The following is a 24,406-nucleotide window of genomic DNA, read 5'->3' as shown; positions in this document are numbered from 1 at the left end:
TCCCCGCCTTGAAAATTCCCCAACAGGGTGTTACACCACACGCATGCACAGTTATTTTAAATCTAGGGGAAGTGTGAACACATCAAAGTTGTCTACAGTTACCAGAAGCTAATTGAAAGATCACACCGAGCCCTAAAAACCACCCACAGCTTCTTCAGTTTGCTTCTTGGTGTGTTGAAAATGTGTGTGTGTTCAGATTGTGACAATGCCGGAGTACCTGGGCCGCCGTTTTGGAGGAGAGAGGATCAGAACCTACCTGGCTGTCCTCTCACTGCTGCTGTCCGTCTTCACAAAGATATCAGTAAAGTCACACACAAAGAGGCAGCATCACACTCAGTATTTGACCGCACTGGCCTTTAACCATTTAACATTATCTGCTGTGAGACTGAATCTTTGTCGTGTTTCTGTCTCCAGACTGACCTCTACTCTGGAGCCTTGTTTGTTCAGGTGTGTCTGGGGTGGAACCTCTACCTGTCCACTGTCCTCATGCTGGTGGTCACTGCTCTCTACACCATTGCAGGTACACAAACAACCACACACACCTACACAGTTACATCCTGTAAAACTACTCTCGTGTTTTAGATACACTGGAAATATTCCCATAACACACACGTCTTTTCAGGCGGTCTTGCTGCCGTCATCTACACGGACACTCTACAGACATTCATCATGATTATAGGAGCAATCATCCTAACAATCACTGGTATGTACAATTATCAGCATTTATAAACAAGCACAACAACTGCACTTATTTTTAAGGATTGTGTAGTTGGAGTTGTGTGTTCTCGGTCCACAGCCTTCAATAAGATTGGTGGCTACAGTAACCTGGAGCGTGTGTACAGCATGGCCGTGCCCAGTAAGATCATCCCCAACAGTACCTGCCACTTGCCACGTCAGGACGCCATGCACCTGTTCAGAGATGCCGTCACCGGAGACCTGCCCTGGCCCGGCATGACTCTGGGGCTCACCATACTGGCCACCTGGTACTGGTGCACTGACCAGGTACATTTATACACAATCATGTGCATGTAAAGGCAAAAACACGTCTCATTTATCCGGTTGGATGCTAGGTACTTTCCAAACACATGGCATTGCCATCAGTCCTTTGCAACAGGGACTGAAAGTGAAACGGATCTATACTTTAACTGTCAGTCCTGGTTGCTGTTAATAAACATAGTCCTCAATGACTTCAGTTCATCGATCGTTTTTGTACTCTTTGTTCACAAGAGGTATGCGAGAAAAACAATGTTTTCTTCATGAATTCAACATTAGACAGGGCGACGAACTGAAATACAAATGGGCATTTGGGGTGAAGTATTTCATTAAAACCCCAAACCTCTTGAAATTAATCAGATAAATTAATAACATCCTTTTTTTTCTGGACATAGGTTTGTCTCCATCTTCTAACATGTGTTCTAGTGGCACGTTTGAAAATGATTTGTCCATTTAAAAAATGTAAAGGGAACCTTTTTTTCTTAGCTTTTTGGGGAGTTTTGGCAGTTTTTCTTCTTTTTGGGTTTGGTTTTATTGACCCACCATCTCAATTCCAATGGTCCGTTTATATGGCATATTTGGATAATAAAGTGAGCATGTGCAATATGACTGAGTACCCTTTGAAAAATTACGATATCAGTACCTGTGATACCAATACCAGTAGAGTATTTCATTTGATACCCATCATGTGAATAGAAGCATTCGGTTACGTAAAATGCCACCAGACACCACAGGCACTGGCATCTTGGCATGCTGAACTGCGAACTGCCAACTCCATCAAATACACTGCGCTCAACTTCACCACAACCAATATTTTTCTTTTCTAGATCTGGGTACAAAAAAAGGCAAATGCAGGAACTGACTGTGAAAACTTTAGATACGACTTGGTACTGTGTTATTCTGTTTAATAGCTTGAAGGTATCGAGTACCAATACTCAACCCTAACAAGCACTGTCTGTAAACGGCCCGTTGCATACAAAAACACTCAACTACAGTAAGTAGGGCTGGTCAAAGGTTAACAAGGAAGTTGCTGCAAAATGTAATCTGGTGTTTTCATTTATGTCTTTCTTCTCTCCCCTAATTAGGTATGGTAGAAAACTCCACGGCAGCTGCTTGACTGACATTACTGTTTTCAAGGGACTTTCAATCTCATTGTAAAATTTGTTTTGTCCGTCCTGCCTACCCTACAAGACTCCATTCTGCTAATGTGGCTGCATCCACAGATCTCGGCAAAAGCTCCACCCCGTTGCCCTGGTTTTGAGGATTTTATGCCAAACCAAAACTCCAGGCTTCAAAAATACCCAGAGAAACCTAAAATCTCTAAGCTATTTATATTTTTCTGCCAACTATGAGGCAAAGCAGACACATTTATAAAAAATACTGAAACTGATCAGTTGTGAGGGTGCAAATTCTGTAGGCTTCAGTTATGTACTTCACCTTTCCTTTGATAAACTTTGCTGAAACACTGAGATATAAACTGCTGCAGGATTCTTCAATCGACTTCTGATTTACCTGAACTGCTTGAGGGAACAACAGAGCTGGGTCAGCAAACATCTGTCTTTTTATTAACAACATTCACTTTTGGTCCCACATCAGTGTTTGAGATTTCATATATACCATCGACACCCTTACACCATCAGTAACCAATCACCAGAGCCTGACTCGCATATGAGTGAGGAGACACAATCGGCTGATCTGCATGTCACAGGTACAGTGCATGTGTGTAGGCTGGATACGGAAAAATAAAATTTTGTGTACAAAATTCAGAAAAACAAAAGCACATGAGGTAATTAAGAAATATTTGTTCAAAGGATTGTTTAAAAAACGGAAGTGCTCGAGTTGGCGGAGGAGACTATCACAGCTGACCGACAGCTGACTGGTTCATCTACAAAATACACTGTGCCTCTAGTAGAAATCTTAGCACAACTCCTGAAGGTATCTGTGCTAAAAAGAGTGAGTTCATCTCCTCCATATCAGTACCGTCCTCTGTAAGCTTTTAGCCGTCAAGCATTGGTTTGGAAAAGGATGTAACAAATTTACAGACAATACCTCTCAAAACACATCATCAAATTAAACTGCCAACTCTTATTGACATAGTTGAAAAATCCCCATTTAATTGTTGTTGTATATTGGGCCTCAGGGAACGAAAGCAGGAAATGACACACATGCCAGAAATAGAGAAGATTCCACACTGAAGAGTCACCACTTTCTTAGCAGAAAGTCCGTATGTCATCACTCATCCTTGTGTACCTGTGCTGGCCCACAGTTCTACCTGTCAGCCTTGTTATTTTGAGATGCCTTCTTTTGTGGCCCTGCAGCTCGCGCCCGCAAGACTCTAAAATTGCTCAGTTTTGAGAAAGATACTCCTAGTAATCCAGAAGGGCTGGCTGGTGGTTGAGGCGAGGTGTGACCTCCTTTCCTGTAACCTGGGCTGTGGCGTCGTGGTGATCGGCCAGAGCGTGTCTCTACACGCAGCTGGGCTGAATCAGGCTGCAGCATTTGGCCCTGCCAGTAACGGTGTCCTCCAATCACAGGGGCAGCTGCTCGGGCAGGACGATGAAAACTTCCTGGTTTGGCGATGATTACTTTAGGTGCTCTCTGTCGTGGATCATGTGCTGGAGATTTTGAGGTCTGGAACAACTAGACAGAAAGAGGAAGCAGACAGAGATGAGTTGAGTTACACATAGCGTCTACTGTAAATCCTCCACTATCTAGTGGACTAGTTAAGTGGGCAACATCATTTATTTCTGTTGTCATTTACAGCTGTAACTGTGACGTTTAAGTATTTATAGTTAAACACAGTGGTCTGACCTATCTGATGTTCCTGCTGTGCTTATTTTATGTACTATGTTGTTTTGCGTCTTTGATTAACCAAATCTACTGCCATGGAAGCTACACAATGTACTGCTATGGACAGAGGCTGCAGCACAACGTATTTTACTGTTTACTGTTAATTTATTATGCTGATCTGTTCTGTACGACATCTATTGCACGTCTGTCTGTCCTGTAAGAGGGATCCCTCCTCAGTTGCTCTTCCTGAGGTTTCTACCGTTTTTTTCCCCCATTAAAGGGTTTTTTTTTGGGGGAGTTTTTCCTTATCCGCTGTGAGGGTCCAAAGGACAGAGGGATGTTGTATGCTGTAAAGCCCTGTGAGGCAAATTGTGATTTGTGATATTGGGCTTTATAAATAAAATTGATTGATTGCCTGATTGATTTTAGCCACAAAAAGACCTACCTAAAAATTTATGTCATATTCTACAGGTTAGAAAGAGAGGATGGAGAACAACACGTTATATGAGTGATTGTCAGAAAAAAAGAGCGTGCAGTGCTCTTACGAACAATTGGTCTATAATTGTTTTTGCATTTAAAACAAATATCTGTAACAACAGAACAAAAGCTCATAGGTAGTCAGTGCAATCTGCCATCTTTCTGTTTACTTCCGTTGTGAACTGTGTAACGCCCTCAGTTGATGACACATCCTTGATTACACTGGCTCTGATAAAAACTGGTGGAAACTGAAACGCAGGCTGGTTTGCTAGATAGCACCAAAGTTCTAAGAGTCCTGAATGTAACCGGTTCAAGAGCCAGAGCTAATTTGGTGGAAATGGGGTGTTAGTCATACCCCTTATAGGGAAAATTTCAGCGTGACTCTTGATAGTAATTAGAAGGTAACGTCTATGGGAATCGGTGCTAATGTTGGCAACCTAAGCTAACAAGCTTCCACTTTCTGTATAAAAACTAGTTCGCCCAAATGTAACAACATAACTGGCTCTCCAAAATGGCACATTACTGATGCTGTGTGGGCTTGTTGAAAAATAGGGGAAATGGCAACAGGGCCATGACCACGAAAAGGTCCAAAAATAGTTTTATACTCTTTTGAAATATGGAAAAATGTTCACAAAAGCTGCAGTATCATCATAGTTTAGATCTGTTTACACAATGCAGGGAATTCATACTTTAACTCTACTAATTTTGATCACCTCCTGAAATCTCCAGTATTCTTCTTTTCTATTTTAAAAGCATTGAAACTGTAGTCCTTGCTTTAATCACATCCTACAACCTCAAAATGAATACAACCTATTTAAGCACTGCCTGTAAAGCACCTTTTTAGTGGTTGCCTGTGCATTTTAAAGTCGATTTTAACCTGCTAAATCCCTCTCCAAAAACACAATACTTTTCTTAAATTGTTTTTATTATGTGCTTTTAGTGTTTTTGTTTGTTTTGATTAAATTGCTGTTTATATCTGAGTATATTTCACTGTAATATACATTTCCTGTTCTTCTTCTTATGTATTTTGAAAAGTGCTACATAAATAAAGTTAACTCTTATTGCTGTTGTTTTTCGTCTGTATGTTCAGGTGATTGTACAACGGTCCCTGTCTGCTAAGAACATGAGTCATGTTAAAGGCGCATCAATCCTGGCTGCCTATCTGAAGATGCTGCCTTTCATCTTCATCATCCTCCCTGGCATGATCAGCCGAGCTCTCTATCCAGGTGCATGCACGCACATGTGGGCGGACAATCGGTGGAAACACACACACCTTTTTAATTTGGAAAAAGGAATGACATGTTTACTGTAAGCAGGTAGCAGCTTGCCTTGACACCCCTGGTGAGATACACCCATTTTCAATGTGATTTATATAAATGCGTGCGTGCGTGCATACGTGCATGTGTGAGAAAGAGAGAGTGTTTGTGTCTTTCCTGTAATGACGTAACTGTGTCCTTGTTCTCAACAAGCTTTATTCCTGGAAACCTCTGCACTTACTTTTGTAGTGATTACTTTATATTAAGAGGGATTTTAAAGGATTAAGACAAGCATTGTGTTAGCACCTACTTGTTAGTGTTAGTTATCTAGGGCTGCAACTAACAATTATTTCCATTAACAAATAATTTATTGATTCTTTTTACCCAACATGATTTCCCAAAGCCCATGATTATGTCTTCATAGTGCTCATTTTGTCCCAGAAGATGAAAATGACTTTTTTTAAGAGAGTGATTTTTGACTGACAGATCATTTCTATCTGGCAATTGACTATAATTTCACCTCTATAATTAACTTTCCCTTGTCGTTATCAATGAATCTGTTATATTTTCAATTCAACCTAATTGTTCATTCAGTGTCAAACATGAGAAAACTATGAAAAATGCCTATCACAATTTCCTAGACCCAGGTTGTTTCGGATCAACAGTCCAAAATCCAAATGCACTGTTATTAATTAGAAAAAGTAGCAAAATCTGACATTTAACAACCTCTAACTAGCAAATAAATTGCATTTTTATGACTCAAAATGACTTAAGTACACATCTCTGGCAATAAATTATCTGTCAGCTGACTGAGCAATTGACTAATTGTTTCAATATCACAGGATTAGAAATACTGATGCTACTGGGTGCTCACCTGTCCTATGTGCCTATGCGGTGAGGGGTTCCCCTGTCTGCGGAGCTGCTGTGATTGGCGGATGAGGGCAGTGCTGTCCTCTGACGGTATGGGCTCCCGCAGATCCAGCATGCTCTGGGAGAAGCGGGCCATCATGTTGAACCCGTCTCCATGGCGCTGCCCGCGCCCTGACCCTGACGACACTCCATTGGCCAGGGGGTCACTCTGCTGTGGCTGGGGACATTCATAGAACTCCTCCTCTGATGCAGTGGAGTTACTTGAGGGATTGTCATTTTGTGCTCGGTCGCACATGACCTTGGTGCTGTCTTGGCTGCCCTCACCGGTGCTGCCAGAGTCTCCGCCGTCGTCCTTTGATATTAGACGGCCACGGACTAGTCTCGGCTCCTTCTGGGTTTCTTTTTCACTGAAGCCATCTAGACTTTCCAATTGGTCCATTTTCATCAGAGTGACCTGTGGTTGGCCAGGCTCCTCTGGGGAGGCGGGGTCTATGATTAACTGTAGTGTGCGGCGTTTAGGAACAGGAGGTGCTGCAGTTTGAGTCTCTGGAGTTTGTTTAGCATTGTCTGTTGGCTGTGAATCAGCGGGAACATTGGATGGAGATGGTGTGTTTGGTTTGTGTGTGTCTTGTGTTACAGGTGTGTTGGGCTGCTGAGGGGGCCCTCTGGAATCTGTCGCATCCGTTTGGTCTTTATTCGGAGCTGTGTGTGTTTGCTCTTTGAGCTGTTTGTTGGTTGGACTCACAGGAGTAGAGGCTTTTGCACCTGTACTCTCAGAAGGATTTTCTGCTACCACTGCAGTTTTTGCAACCTGACCTGAAGCCTGTTCCTCTTTCTGTGGTGGCAGCATCAAAGGTGCGCTGAAGCGTATAGCCTGGCTGACCTCAAACCTCTCCGACCTCTGTAAGTGAACCTGGTGGGCTCTCTTTTCGTCCCTGATGTTGATAAAGCCAATCACATCACTTGGTGGGTCTGGTTCTGGCCAGATGGGCAGGTACGGGATCAGGTTCGCTTTCTCCAAATGCGCTAATCCCGGATGTAAGGGTGGCTCTTCGATGACATGCCTAAGACGTGCTTTCATGAACTTGAGCCCAGTGGGATTCTGGGAGTTCTTGTTGCTGGAATTTTGGTCAGAAGAAGTGGCACTTGCGTGAGTCCCCGTGGCAACGAGGGCATATTTTGGATTGATGAGCTTCCGAGCAACAGCAGCTGACACTGGAGCAGGAGCTGCCTGAGGGACCGGGTCAGGGATTGGTTCATCTGCCATGGGGACCTTGCTGAGAGACACACCTCTGGACATGAGGTAAAGGTCACGAAACTGCAGATCAAAGGTCTCCACCGCCTGTCCTGTGATCACAGTGATGAGGTTACGGTCCAAACGAGATGAGGACCAGGTGAAGCTGGAATGACACAGACATGGAAACATAAATTCTCAGCTGTGACTCCCTTATATGGAGCTCATCTGACAAATGCTCGGATTTCAAGCAATTTTTAAACTAAATTCATGCCAGTTCATGTTTATCACATCTACACTCTTTCTTCTATGCCACAACTCCTGCTGAGAGAACTCAACTTTACAGTCACAGTTAATCATTACACTAAACACTTGTACTCTGAGGTCATGCATCACATTATGCTCTTTGACTGCATAATTTCTGAACGCGTATCTTCACCTTTCAGTCTCTGAGATCATACAGATGTAATGGTAAATAGATAACTAACGACAATAAAACTAAGTCTGTGTGTGTTGAGGTGAGGGTTTATAGTTGTCTAAGATCTGCATAGTTTACAAAAGTTAGCACTGTCTGTTAAAGCTCTGTGTAAACAACAGTCTGCATGCTGCAACAATGTCAATACAGGAACATGACAAAGAAAAAAAAACAGTAATTATAGCATATTTCAAATTATTTTAAGGGCATTTGACAATATTGTTGAAAATTGATGCCGTCACTTTGTTGCTTTCAGTCTATTCATATTAGTGTTCCAATTGTTATGGTACTTGAGTTAGCAGACAGCTGCTTATTGACATATCCAGCAGACGTGAAGCAACATTAGCATTCATTTGGAGTTGAGTTTTGGCAACCCAACAAATGTTCTCTCTGCTGCTAAATTTGTCTGTCTGCTGTTTGGTGCTGAGCAGGGTGTGTAACTGTGGGCTTTTAGTGGGTTTTTTGCTGAAATCAGCTGATGCTGTGGCTGGAAACTGGGTGAGAGAGCAGAGACTGAACCAAAACAGTAAAGTTGCAACCAGAAAACCAAACCGAAGATATCATGATTCTCCAGAGCAAAGTGGAACTGCAGAGTATGGTCATCATTTTATGTAGGTGTGTCTCATATACCCTTTTCCACCAAAAAGAGTGTGCATGCAGGTTTGTTAAACATGGGAAATCCTGATAAAAATAGGAACAGACTGCTGTCCCATTGCCAGTAGACCAGAGCAGTGTACACAGCTCTGCAAGTGACGAGCAAGCCTTTCTGTTGTGTCAAGCTCAGTGTCCAAACTGGCTGGAAGACAGGTTAATAAGCAGCAGAAAGCAGCATGGAGGCCAGTGAAAATTTCCTTTTTTTATCTCGTACTTATTCAGTCTCTCTCAGACTCCATGCAGACTAAATTTTGAACAATATTCGAGCTCTGCTTGGACGGAGACTGACTGGATTTTGTGGCAGCCTGTTTGCCATTGTGTCAGCGAAGCGACTAAAATTAGCGCATCCACCCGGGTGCAGTATTTCTAATACTGCTGATTGGAGCCAATCAGAAGCAGAGCTGTTAAACACCAGTGACTATTGCAGAGTCATTTGTCCTGGGAGTGAATGCTGACTGTGACCCTTCCCATTAGATACAAAAGACAGACGTCAGCGGGTGTTACTGGGTTTCTTATCCACTGGGAAAGGGGTTTGGTGTGACCCCTTTCACATGTCACCGAGTTATTTAATCTTTGTTAATGTTAACATATTGATAAGAGAACCTTTAAATACACTCAGTTCATTCTGCTCACCTGTATGAACCAGAGATGGCTCTGTCTCCATCTACCAAGAGGAACTTCTGGCTCAGTGCTCCGTGCACCTTCTGTGCTGACCGTGTGAAGAACTCTACACCACCAGCGCAGCGCACACGTAGATTCTGCACACACAAACCCACACATACAGTATACAGAGGGTTAATGCAATGTAAAGTAAGTCTCTTGTGGATTTAGTGCTGATGGGAGGAGGGGTTTGGGTGAACAAAGGGGAAACAAGGGCAGAAAAGAATGAGTTTTGTTGTTGCTCAACTACAGCTCTTCTCTATTAATACCACCATAAAATCGGGTTGGCTGACTCTACAGGTTAGAGCATGAATATCTATGTATGCGCATGCTTGTGCGACACACCCTGCGGTGTTTGTCTTTGGCCCTGTGATAAGGGTGTGGTTCCTGGCTAAGCGTTACCTCGTAAGTAAATGTACTGTGTGAAATCTCACATGGGACACCAAGCACAGAAGTCGTAAATGATCATAATAACGGCGGAGATGGCACATAAGAAAGAGGCTGAAAGAGAGGGGAGGTCTGGTGGTTAACACTGTGAGGAAGAGAGAAGGAGAAATGAAAGAGAAACATTTACAGAAAGTAAAGTGAGAGTGTGCATGGTTTATGTAATTGTCTGCCGCACAGAAAGGAATGTGCATAGTGTCTTTCTGGTCCAACACATTTAGAAGAGCCCCCATGCAACATTAAGTGTTTGCTGCTACTGCCTACACCAGTTCAACTCAGAGAGGCAGAGAATAACAAAGACTTGAAGCCTATGGCAAAACTACTAGCTGGTGCAGGCACCTTATCAAAGCCTGCAGGCAAAAACCTGTTTCACTTGCGTCAATCATGCTCCCTACTTTCAGATATTTCCCTTGTATAGTAATAGACTTATGATTGGAAAGTGTGTCTTTAATGAAACTCATATGATTTGAAATTTTGGAACTGGAGCTTTTTAATAAGCAGGCTTCTATTATTGTATGCTTATCAAAGGGAGCCATCTATCCAATGAGCTCATCTCCCAGCTTATCTAAACATCATCTGGGTGTGTGTTTGTGTGCGTGCATACCTTTAGGTGTCCACGGTGCATATCAGCTCTGCCACACATGGAAAGAAAGCAGGGGACTGCAGCCGTGTCAATGATGATGTATACAGGAACTCTGCGTTTGTAGGCTGCATCCAGCAAGTCTCGAAAGATATCCACATCTGTAAACACATCCATCACCACGGCTATCACCTAAACACACGCACATACAAAAACACACAGAGGAAACCACACACAACATTAGTATTTCCTGGTCTGTGAGGGTGGGTTTGATTTAACAATCTAAAACCCATTAAATCCTCAAAGGAAGCTGGGGCACTTATGAGAGCTACATCTAAAAAGTCAATTAAACCCTCAGACACAAAGAAATGTCTGACCATAGAGAGACTGCTAGAAACAATGAGCGCTTTGCAGAGTGGCGATAGAGTGTGAAGTGTCTGGGCTGTGTGTGTTCTGGTGACAGCATGGTGCTCTTCACACAGCACTGTCTGTTCACTTTTCACCTGACCCACTTTTTTAATTTAAAACTTGGTAGAGACTTATCCCAAAGACAAACAAAATAACGAATAAGCTGATCAAGATCATAACTTGAGGTTAGAATATGTTATTCAGATCAACTTGTGATGATAGTTGAGTGTGATGAAACATGGTCTTGTCACACTACAAGGCAAAAAGAAGCCAACTTGTGATAAAAAGCAGAAGAATTAAAAATAAGACTAACCATACAAACCCTACATAGGGAGCAGTTGTTGTCAGCTGAGTTCTGCTGAACAGCAGCTTTGTGGAAAAGTTATTGGCAGAGTGCCTTTCAAGCAGTGAAAAAGTATTCAACTCTGGAACTGAATCAAATTAATTCAAGTATTTTGTTGTCCCGAGGAAACTTCTATATGTACGTGTGACAGATTTATGTAGGCTCATACGAGGTAAAGGTATACGGTGATGGCATGAAACTTTCACTGACGTCAGGGCTTTTTTTTTCCACTGTCGTGTCAAGATCAGACTTGTTTTGCTCAAACCTTGTTGTGTGCATGTGTGAGTGTGTCACACCATGTGAGAGATGAAGGGACAGGGAAGAAGGTTTTGTAAGACAAGACAGAGGCAAATAATGACATTTAAATTAGAGAGACGTTGGATTAAATTAAGTCCAAAAAAGCCCATGTCAGATTGTTTTTGAGGATATGATTTAGCTTTGTGTACAACTGCATAACTGTCAGCAGTGGAGAAAACAGCAAAGGAAGTCAAACGTCTGATCAAAACAATCGTTCTTATAGGAATACTTCAACCACAAAGGTCTCATGAATCCAATCCTATGCTCAGCACCTTCCACACACATGCATTTTCAATATGAAACTTTAGTACTGGAGTCTAAAGTCTTAAAGCTTCATTTTTAGTTTAATTTTATAGAATAAGATTTTAGCGAAAATGCAAGTTTTTGTGACATACTGAGCATACAACTAGAGAAATGAGACTTGGATTATTCTGCGCAAGTTGTGTGAGAGTTTGTAACTGGATGTTTTGAAGTTGGTCCCCAGTCAGTCAATAAATCATTATGCTCGCCAGGCATGCAGAAAAAAAAATCATTTTCTTCTTGACTTCAAGGTAACATGGAGTGACTAACTGATTTACAAATGGTCATTTTGTAGTTGAAGTATTCCTTTAATCTGTCATGTTAACAAAAACACCTCACAATGCAATGCAACTGAACACAATCCAAGCTGCAACTATAACTAAAAGTGATTGTTTTCATTGATAATTTGTCGGCCCATTATTTTCTTCATTCATCAGTCAGTTCAAATGCCAAAGATATGCGGTCTACTGTCAAATATTACAGAGAAAACTGCAAAAAAGACATGGGAGAAACTACAACCAAAGAGTACTTGGCTTTTTTTGGATGAAAAACAATGGATACAGTAATCAAAATAGTTGCAGATTAATCCTGCCAATCGACTAATTGAATAATCAACTAATCGTGTCGGCAGTAAACTCAAAATCTCTTGTACCCTTGTGAAGCTTATAAACTTCTTGTCTTTACTGTGTGGAACAAGCACTCCTTTGTGCATTGTGAGGATGTGGTGGAATTCACAAATGGAGGAGCCAGATATAAACACCCTAAAACCAAATGTAATCCTATACAACAACACAAGTGTGTTCTCAAAAGTGTAGGTAACACAAAGATAGCGAGCTATTCATTACAGGCTGTTGTATTGGATTACATTACAGTGTTCAGTTATTAATAATTGCATTATAACACCATCATCATCATCCTCTTCACTGCCTACCCTCTGTGCTGATGCAATGCTCTTCCGCACCACCTCCTTGATGTGCGTTTGCCCTTCGGTTGGTGGCTGCGTGTACACTGTCACGCGTGTGACCCCTCGGTATGAAATGGCCTCGGGCCAGCCGAGATCCAGCTCTGCCACTGAGGCCTCAGACCGATCAGGCCAGTACTGGAGGGACACCTCACCGTCTCCCAGATCCTCCCCGGACCCCGGGGTCAGGTTCCCCGGCCCTGGGGTGAGGTTCCCCGGCCCCGGGGTCTCTGGCTTCTGGTGATGCTCGTGCCCAGGCCGGTAGGCCTCCACTGTCTCTGCAATCCGATTCAACTCCTGTTCCGAGAGGAACTCCCGGACGCCACTCTTGTGGATGTAGTCCTTGAACGCATCGCGGCCCTTGGTGACAAGCTCCTCGAGCGCCAGCCGTTGGTCCTCACTGTAGAAAAACTCCGGTTTGCTCTCGCTCACGCGCCAGTTGACGTGGTGGTTGTCCAGACACTGGACCTGAGACAGCGCCATGACCTCGATATATCCACCGGTCAGTAAACAGTTAAGTACCGAAACCACTCTGACCCAGTTTCCAGTCGTCGGTCCAAAGGGTCAAACCTCGAAAGAGTGCGATCTGTCATTACGGTCCATATCGTGTCCGCGTGACGTGGGCTCGCGTGGTGGTAAACAGATCCCTCCGGTGGGTGAAGATTTTCACCTGAGTGAAATAAACCGCAAGAACAGTTCCTCAACACGGACTCTGAGCTCTCAGGTTACTCCACAAACACACTGTCATTCAGGTGTTGATGAACAAAGCACCTCCGCCCCGCGCCACGCCTTCACCTGACAGGGGCCGGACAACTGCAGGGGCGACCCGGTTCAGCTGCTCCAGCAGCGGGGCTCGGCAGACATGGAGGCAGGCAGCCGCCTGGGTGGATGAGTGTCTGTCTGCCAATGAGTCAAACTAAAGCGGAACACCTTCCTGAGATAGAGAAACAACTCATTAATCCTCCCTTTTAGAAGTGTTGAAACCGTCCGTGACTCAAGCTCGCTGCTGTGCTGACGAGTCACTTTCTTCTTTTCTCTCGGAGCGTCTAGCCGACACGGTTCACAGCTGTTAGAAACACAAAAATGGCAACTGTTGAGTTCCCCGGAGCACAAAAAGTCGTTTGTATCCTCAACGTGACGTGTACGCGTCTCTTTCACTGGGTCCGAGTCCACGTCGGTTTATCTCGCCTTATTTTCCTTATAAACGCCCCTCCAGACAGAAAGTTCACCGGGGTCCAGTGAACAGTGTGGAGCTGCCGGTGCGTGACTGACCCTGGAATCCGGCAACGGAAGCTCTGTCACCGGGGGCAGAAAGGCGGAGTGTCCGGTAGTTAGGAAAGAGAGGCTGTTAACTCCACCCTCCTGCCCGGACGGAAATCTTGTTTTTCATCCCAAAACTGAACCCTTACAGACATTGTAGCTATGGCACACTATAGGGGCCCCTTTTTAATTCATTTGCTGTATTATAATGGACTAAGACTAGTATACATTTCACTAGTTATAGACTTACTTGTATTAGACCAGTTCACGTAATAATAAAACAATTCAAAGAACAATAACACTAAGACAGTGAATGTTAGTTGGGCCAATTCCTATTTAGGTAATACAGTGTAGATACCAAACTTATTGCTAACCATGTGATTGCTGGTTAGTGATGTGTCACTGTACAGTCTGCTGGAAGTTTAGTGATAAAGTATTTTGAGAAGTTACTCATGGATGTCTGGATCAGGGTTAATAGGATAAAAGTGAGGTCAGGTTTAGGGTTGCATAGATAGAGGTGCACCAAACACACAGGTGAGCCTTGAGTCTAATTTATCACCTAACAAATAGGTAAACGATTTAAGAAATATAGCCAACTAAATTTAAAATTAACATCTTTTGACAGAGCATTACTGATGGATATTTGTCTTTCTAAATCTGATGTCCCATGCAAAATGTGTGTTATTGTGTTACAGAGCAGGGTGTGTTTCATTTAAGTGTTCATAGTTGTGCACACCTGCATGGGGATTTTATACATGCACATATTAACTCACTGTGCTACAAGAAGGGGTGAAGTTACTAATGTAACCACAGTTACTGCACACATGATATTTTTGGGTTGTTTTTATTACTTAAGTAACTGTGTTATTTATTAATGGGTACATTATTTATATTCAAGTAGTAATCCAGAACTCTGCTGCTTGGCTACTTCACCTCCGTTCTCCATAAGCTTCACTGGCTCCCCATCCCCCAGAAAATCCACTTCAAAATCCTCCTCATAACACACAAAGCCCTCAATAACCAGACACCACCGTACCTGTCTGAGCTCCTCCATCATCACACTCCCACCCACACATTTCGCTCTGCCAATGCCAACCTCCTATCCCCACCGCACCTGAACGAAGCACAAATCCTTGGGGGGACAGAGCCTTCTCCATCGCTGCTCCCACCCTCTGGAACTCTCTCCCCAAACCCATCCGAGTCCCCCTCTCTCTCCATATTCAAAAAATCATGACTCACCACTCACCTGTTCAACATTGCTTACAATCACAGACAGTTTCTTCTCCTCATGCCTTATTTGTTCTCTTGCTTGTCTGTTTTTGTTTTGTTTTGTCCCTGAATTTGTAAAGCGTCTTTGAGTGCCTTGGAAAGTGCTATATAAGTATAATGTATTAGTAGTAGTAGTAGTAGTAATAGATCCAGCATTAAGTTGCTGGTAAATTATTACATCATTGTCATTTATAGTTCTTTTTTTTTGGTTTCATTTCTATTTTTGCATGTGGTGTTTAAGTGGAGTCAGTGTGTTCCCTTGGTTCTGAGCTGATTGGTTCCTACCTGCCCTTGTTGTGAAGTCACTGTACCCATTAGCTGGGATGTGTCAGTATTGTCTTACCATGTTGGTAATAATTAAACGAAGAGGAAGAAACAAATGTTGTAGCCTGCTTATTCCCCACAGCCTGGAAGAACTGGGGAACACCAATAATCAAAAAAAGAGGGTTACAGTAATGACTGTAACTCCAGTGGGATTTTGCCTTATTATATTTGCTACCTTTTTGGAGGGATATGTTGTCATTTCCTTCATCATAATCAAAATCATTCAGCACAAATTTGGTCATCTGTTGCATGATAGAATTAAAGCACAAATTCTGCATGAGTATTTTCCGGTCTTGTGTGTGAATGACCTGTGTCTCCATATTTCAGACTCTGTAGGATGTGTGGATCCAGAAGAGTGTGTGCGAGTGTGTGGAGCTGAGGTGGGATGCTCCAACATCGCCTTTCCCAAACTGGTCATTGAACTCATGCCCAGTGGTGAGAATACTGTTATGTGTTAACTGCTTTGATAAGCTTTTTGTGCATCTTATTTTAACCTGCGTGCATGAGTTCATCTGTATGTTGTATTACAGGCTTGCGTGGACTCATGATAGCAGTGATGATGGCTGCTCTGATGTCATCGTTGACCTCCATCTTTAACAGCAGCTCCACACTCTTCACCATGGACATCTGGAAGAAGCATCGCCCCCGGGCCTCGGAGAGGGAGCTGCTACTGGTAGGCAGGTATGACGCTCACAGATGGATGGTCTGTGGTCAGAAAACATCTGATCATGCTGTGGTGTGGAAGGAGAACTTTTTATTCCGGGATCAATTAAGAGAAGAGAAGCTTAAAGTCAAAGAGATGTGTTTGTTTCAGGATTGTGACTGTGATCTTGGTGGTGGTGAGTGTGGTGTGGATCCCCATCCTGCAGTCGGCCAACAGTGGCCAGCTGTATGTTTACATCCAGTCAGTGACGAGCTACCTCGCTCCACCCGTCACTGCTGTCTTCACCCTGGCAGTCTTCTGGAAGAGGACCAACGAGCAGGTAACATGCACACACAAGCTTTTAAATTAATCTATGAATAGCTTTGCCTGTAAAATATTAAAAACTACATCCACTAAAAGTTCCCACAGTTCAATGGGATGTCTTGGAATTGCTTATTTTGTGTAATGAACTGTCCAAAACCATTTTTTTTCTCGAATTTACACTGATATGACAAAGGACAAGGCAGTAATTCTTCATATTTGTGAGACTGGGACCAGATAAAGTTGGCATTTTTGCTTTAATAAATGTCTTAACAACATCAACAGAATTTGACAATCAATTTTCAATTTTCTTCTGTAGAGTAATCCATTAGTCGACTAATCATTACAACACTGATTACAAGTACACCTGTAAAATTAAAGAGTTAAATGTAATTTAAAGAACACTTTTGGGAGTCTTGCCACGTTACAAATATAACCAAACTTAATTCACAACGTACTCCGTTCTGGACACCACACTACTCACCAGAATATACTGAGTTTTGAGGTTTCCCTGCACTGTTTGTCCCTTCTCCCACACTGTACTGCTGTACAGTTTTATGAGCCTCACATGAGCTCCAGCTGCCAACATGTCTCACTGCTCGGTGTGGAGCGTACATGAAGGTCTTTGTGTTCCTCGCTCATTTCATGAAGTGAATTGTTTATTAGTTCCTCAGTGGGAACCAGCAGGATCGTGCTGCTCCTTCACTTGAATAATTGAAAGTGTTCCTGGCTGATAACAGAGTGCAAGTGAGGGAAGGTGTGATGATTAGAAGATAAGGATTAGCAGAGGGAGGTAAAGGAGATAACAGCAACAATGTGTGTCAGCCGAGAGCCAACAACACACATGCTGAAACATCTTTCGATTGCAAGTAAAGACCAGTCCACTGGATAGTCAGGATTGGATTTGTGTTTGAACAGAGCACGTCCTGGGTGTGTCTGCTCTCTGTGGACATGCTGTTTAACCTCTTTAATAAAAAGGAATCTTTCAGGTTTTTCAGAGTGAAAGGATTCCCTCTTTATTGTGATGTAGAAACCACCTTTTTTTCCAACTCTGAATGAAGCTACATAAAGACTACTTTCATTTACTTTCATGACAAAGTGTTTACAATAAAGTGGCCTGGGGTAACATTACATCATGGGTTGGCAACACCCAGCAAACACTGAGTTGGTAATTTGCCTGTTGAACAAACAGGTACGAACAAACAACAGTTTTTTACTTGCTGCTATATGGATGGCAACGTCAGTCTGTCAGTTGGTTGGTCTACCACTTTGGTCCTAACTAAAATATCTCAACAAATATTTTCTCGATTGCCAAGAAATTTTGTGCAGACTTTAATGTTCCCCCGAGGATAAATTCTACTGACTTCAGTGATCCTCTGACTTTTCCTCTAGTGCCACCAGGAGGTCTGTTTTTTACCAAATACATGCATAGCATAGCCATAACTGTACTTTGTGTAATGTGCTAATTAGCAAATATTAGCATGTTAACACACTAAGCTAAGATGCTGAGCACAGTAAACATTAAAATTAGCATAAGAGTGTTAGCTCAGAGCACTACTGTACAGTACAGTCTGACAGAGCAGCTGGCACAGCTGTAGCCCAGGGTTTGGGAACCTTTACTATTAAAAGAGACAAAAACAAACAAGCAAAAGCTTTAATAGCTGTCTGGAGCCACAAAAGATATTTGGGCCTCATAATGAAGGTAACAGGCAATTAAGTCTAAATTAGCCTATCAATATTTCTAATAGATCTAGGCTAAACGAACATTCATTAATATGTTTTACCACGGGTTGGCTACTCTCAGTCAATTATTTATGATCATTTGGTTCTAAAATTTTGTAGCATTAAAGCAAATTAATCTGTCCATGCACTATTATATTCTCTATTTTCCTTCCTTAAATTTGGTATCCATTGTCAGTCTACCTAGGGAGAGACTAGCAAACGCTATTGAGGTTCAAGCAAAAATTCAAGTTCTTTTAGTTCACAGAATGTTTTTCTCGTTCAGTGTATAGACTATACATTATACAACTGGAGAATTTAGACTTACTTTAGGCCTACTACTGTAGATATTAACATTGGTCATGGACTTTCCACATCCACATACGACATGCAAGGTACCCTGGGTGCTTTGGCGCTGGTCAACTATAACGGCAACTGGTCGCGTATCATGACGACGTTAAAAGACGCCTTTTTTTTGGGGGGTTTCTGATACTGCATATCACTGCACAAGCGCCGGATTTCGACGAATTCAGAGTGAGACCAGGCTCTACTGTTATTAGTTAGTTAGTAAGTTATCCAAATGCCTCAAAGCTTCAAAGTTGTAATCATCGCCATGTTAATCAACATCCAAATCAGTATTCAAGTGCTTTGTTGTTTTGTATCTGGGTTTTTTTTCCACCAGTAAACTGGTGGAGGAAATTGAAAGCAATTGTCAGACAAGACTGAGGCCGGTGTCCTCAGTACAGTCATTGACCCTTACTTGAAGCTGTTAAATTGGCTGTCTGACGAGGAAAAGGAACAGGTGACAGGAAATGCAGACTGTTATCCTTGTCTAGCTGTTGTTTTGCATCTAATGATGTGGCCTGACCTGTGGGGTTCAGAGTTATTAATATGTTGCAGAAACATTGCGTGCAATAGCCCACCTTCCACATCTCTTCCTTGTGTCTATCACTCTCTTTGTCACACACACTCAGTGGCACTAAGTCCAGCCAAATTAGGTTTGGGTTTGGGTGGTCACGCCGTGTACCGTTGATGGTTTGTATATTTGCTAGTAATTATGACTGAAGCTTTGAAGTCCCAAAAATGGTATTTGTCATAGCCACAGGGAGCTGAAGAGGACTAAAGACCTACATGCAGCCCTGGAACTACAGGTTGCCTAGCCCTGCTTTAGCTTCTTACACCCTGTTTTAGCAACACAACAACACATTAAAATATGGTCACTAGTATGCAGTCGAAACCCTTATGTTAAAAAACTTCCATATTCATACCAACTTGAGCACAGTTTAATTCTGTATTAATTCCCTGTATTCTGTATTCTGTATTCCCACGGCCATCACCACCCTGAACAGTTTAAAATAACAATTGAAGTCCCACCCAGATACACTGCTTTGTCGTATATCTTGTATAATGTCTATTGTGTTTTGTGTGTTCTTGTCTATTTTATTTCAGAGCTTGCCAAGGACAAATTTCTGTAACTTGTGACAGACAATCAATCAACCTTTTTATTTAGACTCCAGGTCCATTAAAAAAGACAAACATACAATATTTAAAAAAGACAGTCATACCAGTGTTTCCACATAGCAGACTGGTATCGTACAGTACTGAGGACAGGGTTAGTCAACATCATTATAATTGCATTACAAGAATTGTTAAGTCGACATATAAATTTGAATGTCAATCATCTCAAAAGAGCATGAAATGTGATTACTTGTACTTTATAAAAAAGTTCACTTGCACTATACCATCTTGGTTTCCCAAGCAAAATTCGCAGACAATCATTATACGTAACCTGAAGTTTGCGGATGCTGGCCTTTTTGAACTTAATCCACAAGGGCGCAGTATAAAAAGGGGTGCAGTAAGCCCTGAAAAGACTCACTTTAACCTTCTCTGAACACCAGGAAAATCTTCTGGTCAACAAATTTGCCTGCAAAACGCTGTCTGTTCATATCATCATCATCCGTCATATCATCAGTGATGATGTGTCCCAGATATTTAGTTTTAGAGCAAGCAGGGAGCACTTGTCCTGACAAGTAAAAAGATGGAAGAGCGAGGTCCTTATCCCCTTTTACTCTGCAAATCATAACAGAACTCTTCTTAGCGTTATAACTCACATCAATCAATCAATCAATCAATCAATCAATCAATCAATCATCATCATCTTATCTTTTCTTATCCTATGTCTTGACATCTGCAAAGATCACACCCATGCTTACAGTAGGGCGTATTAAGTGTCACCGCCATTTATTTCTTTTGATCTGGTACCATTTCATTTTATACCTCTACAGCAAGTTATTGAAAAGGGTCAATAGCTCTGTTACATAAAAGTCATGAGCTTTTTATTTGTTCATATAAACACAGCAAGCGTATCGCTGTGAGAATCTTAATGGTGTTGACTCATGGGGTCAAAGGGCACACGTTACCACACAGGATGTGACACAGGCTGAGGCACAGGCTGACTAGTTCGACACTGTAGAGAGCAAACAATGCAGACCTATTTAAACGGGAACATGACGGTTGTAGCCTTTGAACCAGCGAGGCAAATGTAACTCATAAAAATGCAGATTAACCCTGTAATTAGTGTCATTATATCTTGCATGTGGTGTCTTTGGATTAATCACTCCCTTTGTAGTAATCCTAGAAGTGTACATTTTATGATTTGACTCCAAAACAATACACAGAGAGAGGCCTGTGTGTGACGTTTTTCAGATTTATGTGAACTAAAACCGGAAAAACAGACCTTTCCACATCAGTTGGCTACATGACAATAATAATAACTGTTAAATTAAATATTTTTTGTGGTACTCTCACAACAAAAAGAGAGAGACACAAATCAAAGAAAGAACTGTTTGGATTATAGAGTGTAAGGAACAAAAGAGGAAAGAGAGAGTATGATAAAAAGTAAAGTAGAGGTACAGATGTTTGCTTTGCGTGCTGCAACAAGGTGATTATTTTCATGTGTGTTGATTCAAACCACACAGATCACATTCTTTTCTGAAGGCTGACTTTTGTGTCACAGCACGTGTGTATACTTAAGTGACACGACAATGACAGATTATCATGGTGGGAAAGTGAGAGTTTAATGAGCCTGAACACACCCAACATACTGATGCCTTCAGCAGCAGGAAGTTCAGCATATTAAATCACGAATGCCTCGTGTAATGAAATCTGTTTGAATGTGTGCTTGTGTCTTCAGGGTGCATTCTGGGGCCTGATGGTGGGTTTGGTGGTGGGTGTGTGTAGGATGGTGGTGGAGTTTGCCTTCCCACCTCCCAGATGTGGCGTCGTGGACTCGGCGCCTACAGTCCTGCGCAGTGTCCACTACCTCCATTTCGCCATTCTGCTCTGTGGGCTCACTGCTATTGTGGTTACTATAGTATCGCTGCTCACACCACCTCCCAACCACGAACAGGTGTGTACACACAGATACAGTAAATAACATAAGTTTTAGGGAAGTAATGCGTACGTCAGTATTTTGCTGTTGGTACACCTCTAATTTTATCTGCTGAAGGGTTTAACTGGAGGTAAAGGCACAGATTAGAGCTGGAGGTTGACCTCCGTGTTACAAGACAATCAAAAAGGACATGCCTGTCTAAATCCAGAAGATCAACAGTCGACCAAAGAGCAAAATCTTACAGTACAGAAGACGTACTGTTGCACACAATAGCAAAACATACAAAATTAATCATATTTAAAGCCTGTGACACATTTGTCACATCTGACATCACTCTGAACTCAAAATGCAAACAGCAGCCTTTCTGATTAAATACCCTGTTTCAAGAGAATTAGTCAAAACTAGAAAACAGGGAGCGGACTTGTTTAACTTTCCCCGTATAGTGCACAGTCACCACACTGTCATCCATAACCTCCCTACATAAGCAGATTATGAGACAAGAGCCCCCAGGCCAAGACATGCAGATGGCCTCATCATCTTTCCAACATACTGTAGGAGCAAGAGACACAGACATTTGTGTTTAGCCTCTTTTTGTTGTTATTTTGTGTCTCATTGTAGTCGTTACACATCTCTCTGTGTCTCTTTGTGTTCACTTTAAGTCTCTTTGTAGTTGTTTTGCATCTCTGTAAAGTCTTTTTGTGGTCTTTTTGTTCTCTTTGTGGTGTTTTGTGTCTCTCTGTGGTCATTTTGTGTCTCTTTGTGGTCCCTTTGTGTCTCTGTGGTCATTTTGTGTCTCTCTGTGGTCATTTTGTGTCCCTCTGTGGTCATTTTGTGTCTCTTTGTGGTCATTTTGTGTCTCTTTGTGTCCCTTTGTGTCCCTCTGTGGTCATTTTGTGTCTCTTTGTGGTCTTTTTGTGTCCCTCTGTGGTCATTTTGTGTCTCTTTGTGGTCATTTTGTGTCTCTTTGTGTCCCTTTGTGTCCCTCTGTGGTCATTTTGTGTCTCTTTGTGGTCCCTTTGTGTCTCTGTGGTCATTTTGTGTCTCTCTGTGGTCATTTTGTGTCTCTTTGTGGTCTTTTTGTGTCTTTTTGTGTCACTTTGTGGTCCCTCTGTGATCATTTTGTGTCCCTCTGTGGTCATTTTGTGTCTCTTTGTGGTCTTTTTGTGTCTCTCTGTGGACATTTTGTGTGTCTTTGTGGTCTTTTTGTGTCACTTTGTGGTCATTTTGTGTCTCTTTGTGGTCATTTTGTATCTCTCTGTGGTCATTTTGTGTCTCTTTGTGGTCTTTTTGTGTCACTTTGTGGTCATTTTGTGTCTCTTTGTGGTCCCTTTGTGTCCCTCTGTGGTCATTTTCTGTCTCTTTGTGGTCCCTTTGTGTCTCTCTGTGGTCATTTTCTGTCTCTCTGTGGTCATTTTGTGCCTCTTTGTGGTCTTTTTGTGTCACTTTGTGGTCCCTTTGTGTCTCTTTGTGGGCATTTTGTGTCTCTGTGGTCCCTTTGTGTCTCTTTGTGGTCTTTTTGTGTCACTTTGTGGGCATTTTGTGTCTCTTTGTGGTCTTTTTGTGTCTCTCTGTGGTCATTTTGCGTCTCTTTGTGGTCATTTTGTGTCTCTCTGTGGTCATTTTGTCTCTCTGTGGTCATTTTGTGTCTCTCTGTGGTCCCTTTGTGTCTCTCTGTGGTCATTTTGTGTCTCTCTGTGGTCATTTTGTCTCTCTGTGTTCATTTTGTGTCTCTTTGTGGGCATTTTGTGTCTCTTTGTGGTCCCTTTGTGTCTCTTTGTGGTCTTTTTGTGTCACTTTGTGTGCATTTTGTGTCTCTCTGTGGTCATTTTGTGTCTCTTTGTGGGCATTTTGTGTCTCCGTGGTCCCTTTGTGTCTCTTTGTGGTCTTTTTGTGTCACTTTGTGGTCATTTTGTGTCTCTTTGTGGGCATTTTGTGTCTCTGTGGTCATTTTGTGTCTCTTTGTGGGCATTTTGTGTCTCTCTGTGGTCATTTTGCATCTCTTTGTGGTCATTTTGTGTCTCTCTGTGGTCCCATTGTGTCTCTCTGTGGTCATTTTGTGTCTCTTTGTGGTCATTTTGTGTCTCTCTGTGGTCCCATTGTGTCTCTCTGTGGTCATTTTGTGTCTCTCTGTGGTCATTTTGTGTCTCTTTGTGTCACTTTGTGGTCATTTTATGTCTCTCTGTGGTCATTTTGGGTCTCCTTGCAGTGTTTTGTGTCTCTTTGTGGTCATTTTGTGTCTTATTGTGCTGTTTGTGTTTCTTTGTAGTCTTCTTATCTCTGTGTGGTCTTTTTGTGTCTCTCTGTGGTGTTTTGTGTCCGTTTGTGGTCATTTTGTGTCTCTTTGTGAACTTTTTGTGTTTCTTTGTGGTGTTTGTGTCTCTTTGTGATTGTTTTGCCTACTTCCTGTTGTTCCTGTTGTTTTTGTGAGTCTCCTTGCAGCTGTTTTGCATCTTTGTAGTTGTTTTGTGTTCCTTTGTGGTGAGTCTCTTTGAGTATCATGTTGCAGGTGAAGGTCAGTGACACTTTGGGTTTGAATAAATACTGTGAATCATTAATGAAGTAGTTCAGCACTATGGGAAATACTCTTATTTGCTCTACTGCCAAGAGTTAGAAGAAGAGATTGATGCCACTCTCATGTCTGTCTCTTAAATATGAAGGTACAGCCAGCAGCCGGTTAGCTTGGTTTAGCATTACGACTGGAAATAGGAGGAAACAACGAGCCTGGCTCTGTCCAAGT

General features: G+C 42.3%; 2 protein-coding genes across 2 annotated transcripts in view; one reads left to right on the top strand and one right to left on the bottom strand.

Moving 5' to 3' along the window:
- slc5a10 (solute carrier family 5 member 10) overlaps positions 1 to 24,406 on the top strand; it is a 29,159-nt gene that overhangs the window by 2,633 nt on the left and 2,120 nt on the right. Inside the window, exons 5-13 of the mRNA XM_033624223.2 lie at positions 197 to 301; positions 415 to 520; positions 623 to 703; positions 797 to 1,002; positions 5,351 to 5,486; positions 15,923 to 16,030; positions 16,126 to 16,276; positions 16,410 to 16,578; positions 21,472 to 21,687. Of these exons, the coding sequence (XP_033480114.2) occupies positions 197 to 301; positions 415 to 520; positions 623 to 703; positions 797 to 1,002; positions 5,351 to 5,486; positions 15,923 to 16,030; positions 16,126 to 16,276; positions 16,410 to 16,578; positions 21,472 to 21,687 (1,278 nt within the window). The remainder of the gene's footprint in view (positions 1 to 196; positions 302 to 414; positions 521 to 622; positions 704 to 796; positions 1,003 to 5,350; positions 5,487 to 15,922; positions 16,031 to 16,125; positions 16,277 to 16,409; positions 16,579 to 21,471; positions 21,688 to 24,406) is intronic.
- fam83gb (family with sequence similarity 83 member Gb) lies at positions 2,537 to 14,033 on the bottom strand. The gene is made up of 5 exons (XM_033624221.2): positions 12,713 to 14,033; positions 10,458 to 10,625; positions 9,383 to 9,507; positions 6,391 to 7,786; positions 2,537 to 3,633 (listed from the first exon to the last, which is right to left on the bottom strand). Exons 1-5 carry the CDS (start codon positions 13,223 to 13,225, stop codon positions 3,262 to 3,264), a joined length of 2,574 nt encoding a protein of 857 aa, XP_033480112.1. The 5' UTR covers positions 13,226 to 14,033; the 3' UTR covers positions 2,537 to 3,261.

The sequence above is a fragment of the Epinephelus lanceolatus genome, chromosome 3 (assembly GCF_041903045.1).
Source record: "Epinephelus lanceolatus isolate andai-2023 chromosome 3, ASM4190304v1, whole genome shotgun sequence".
Taxonomy (NCBI): Eukaryota; Metazoa; Chordata; class Actinopteri; order Perciformes; family Serranidae; genus Epinephelus; species Epinephelus lanceolatus.
The sequence above is the reverse complement of the archived record's forward strand: the minus strand, read 5'-3'. Positions and strand labels throughout refer to the sequence as shown.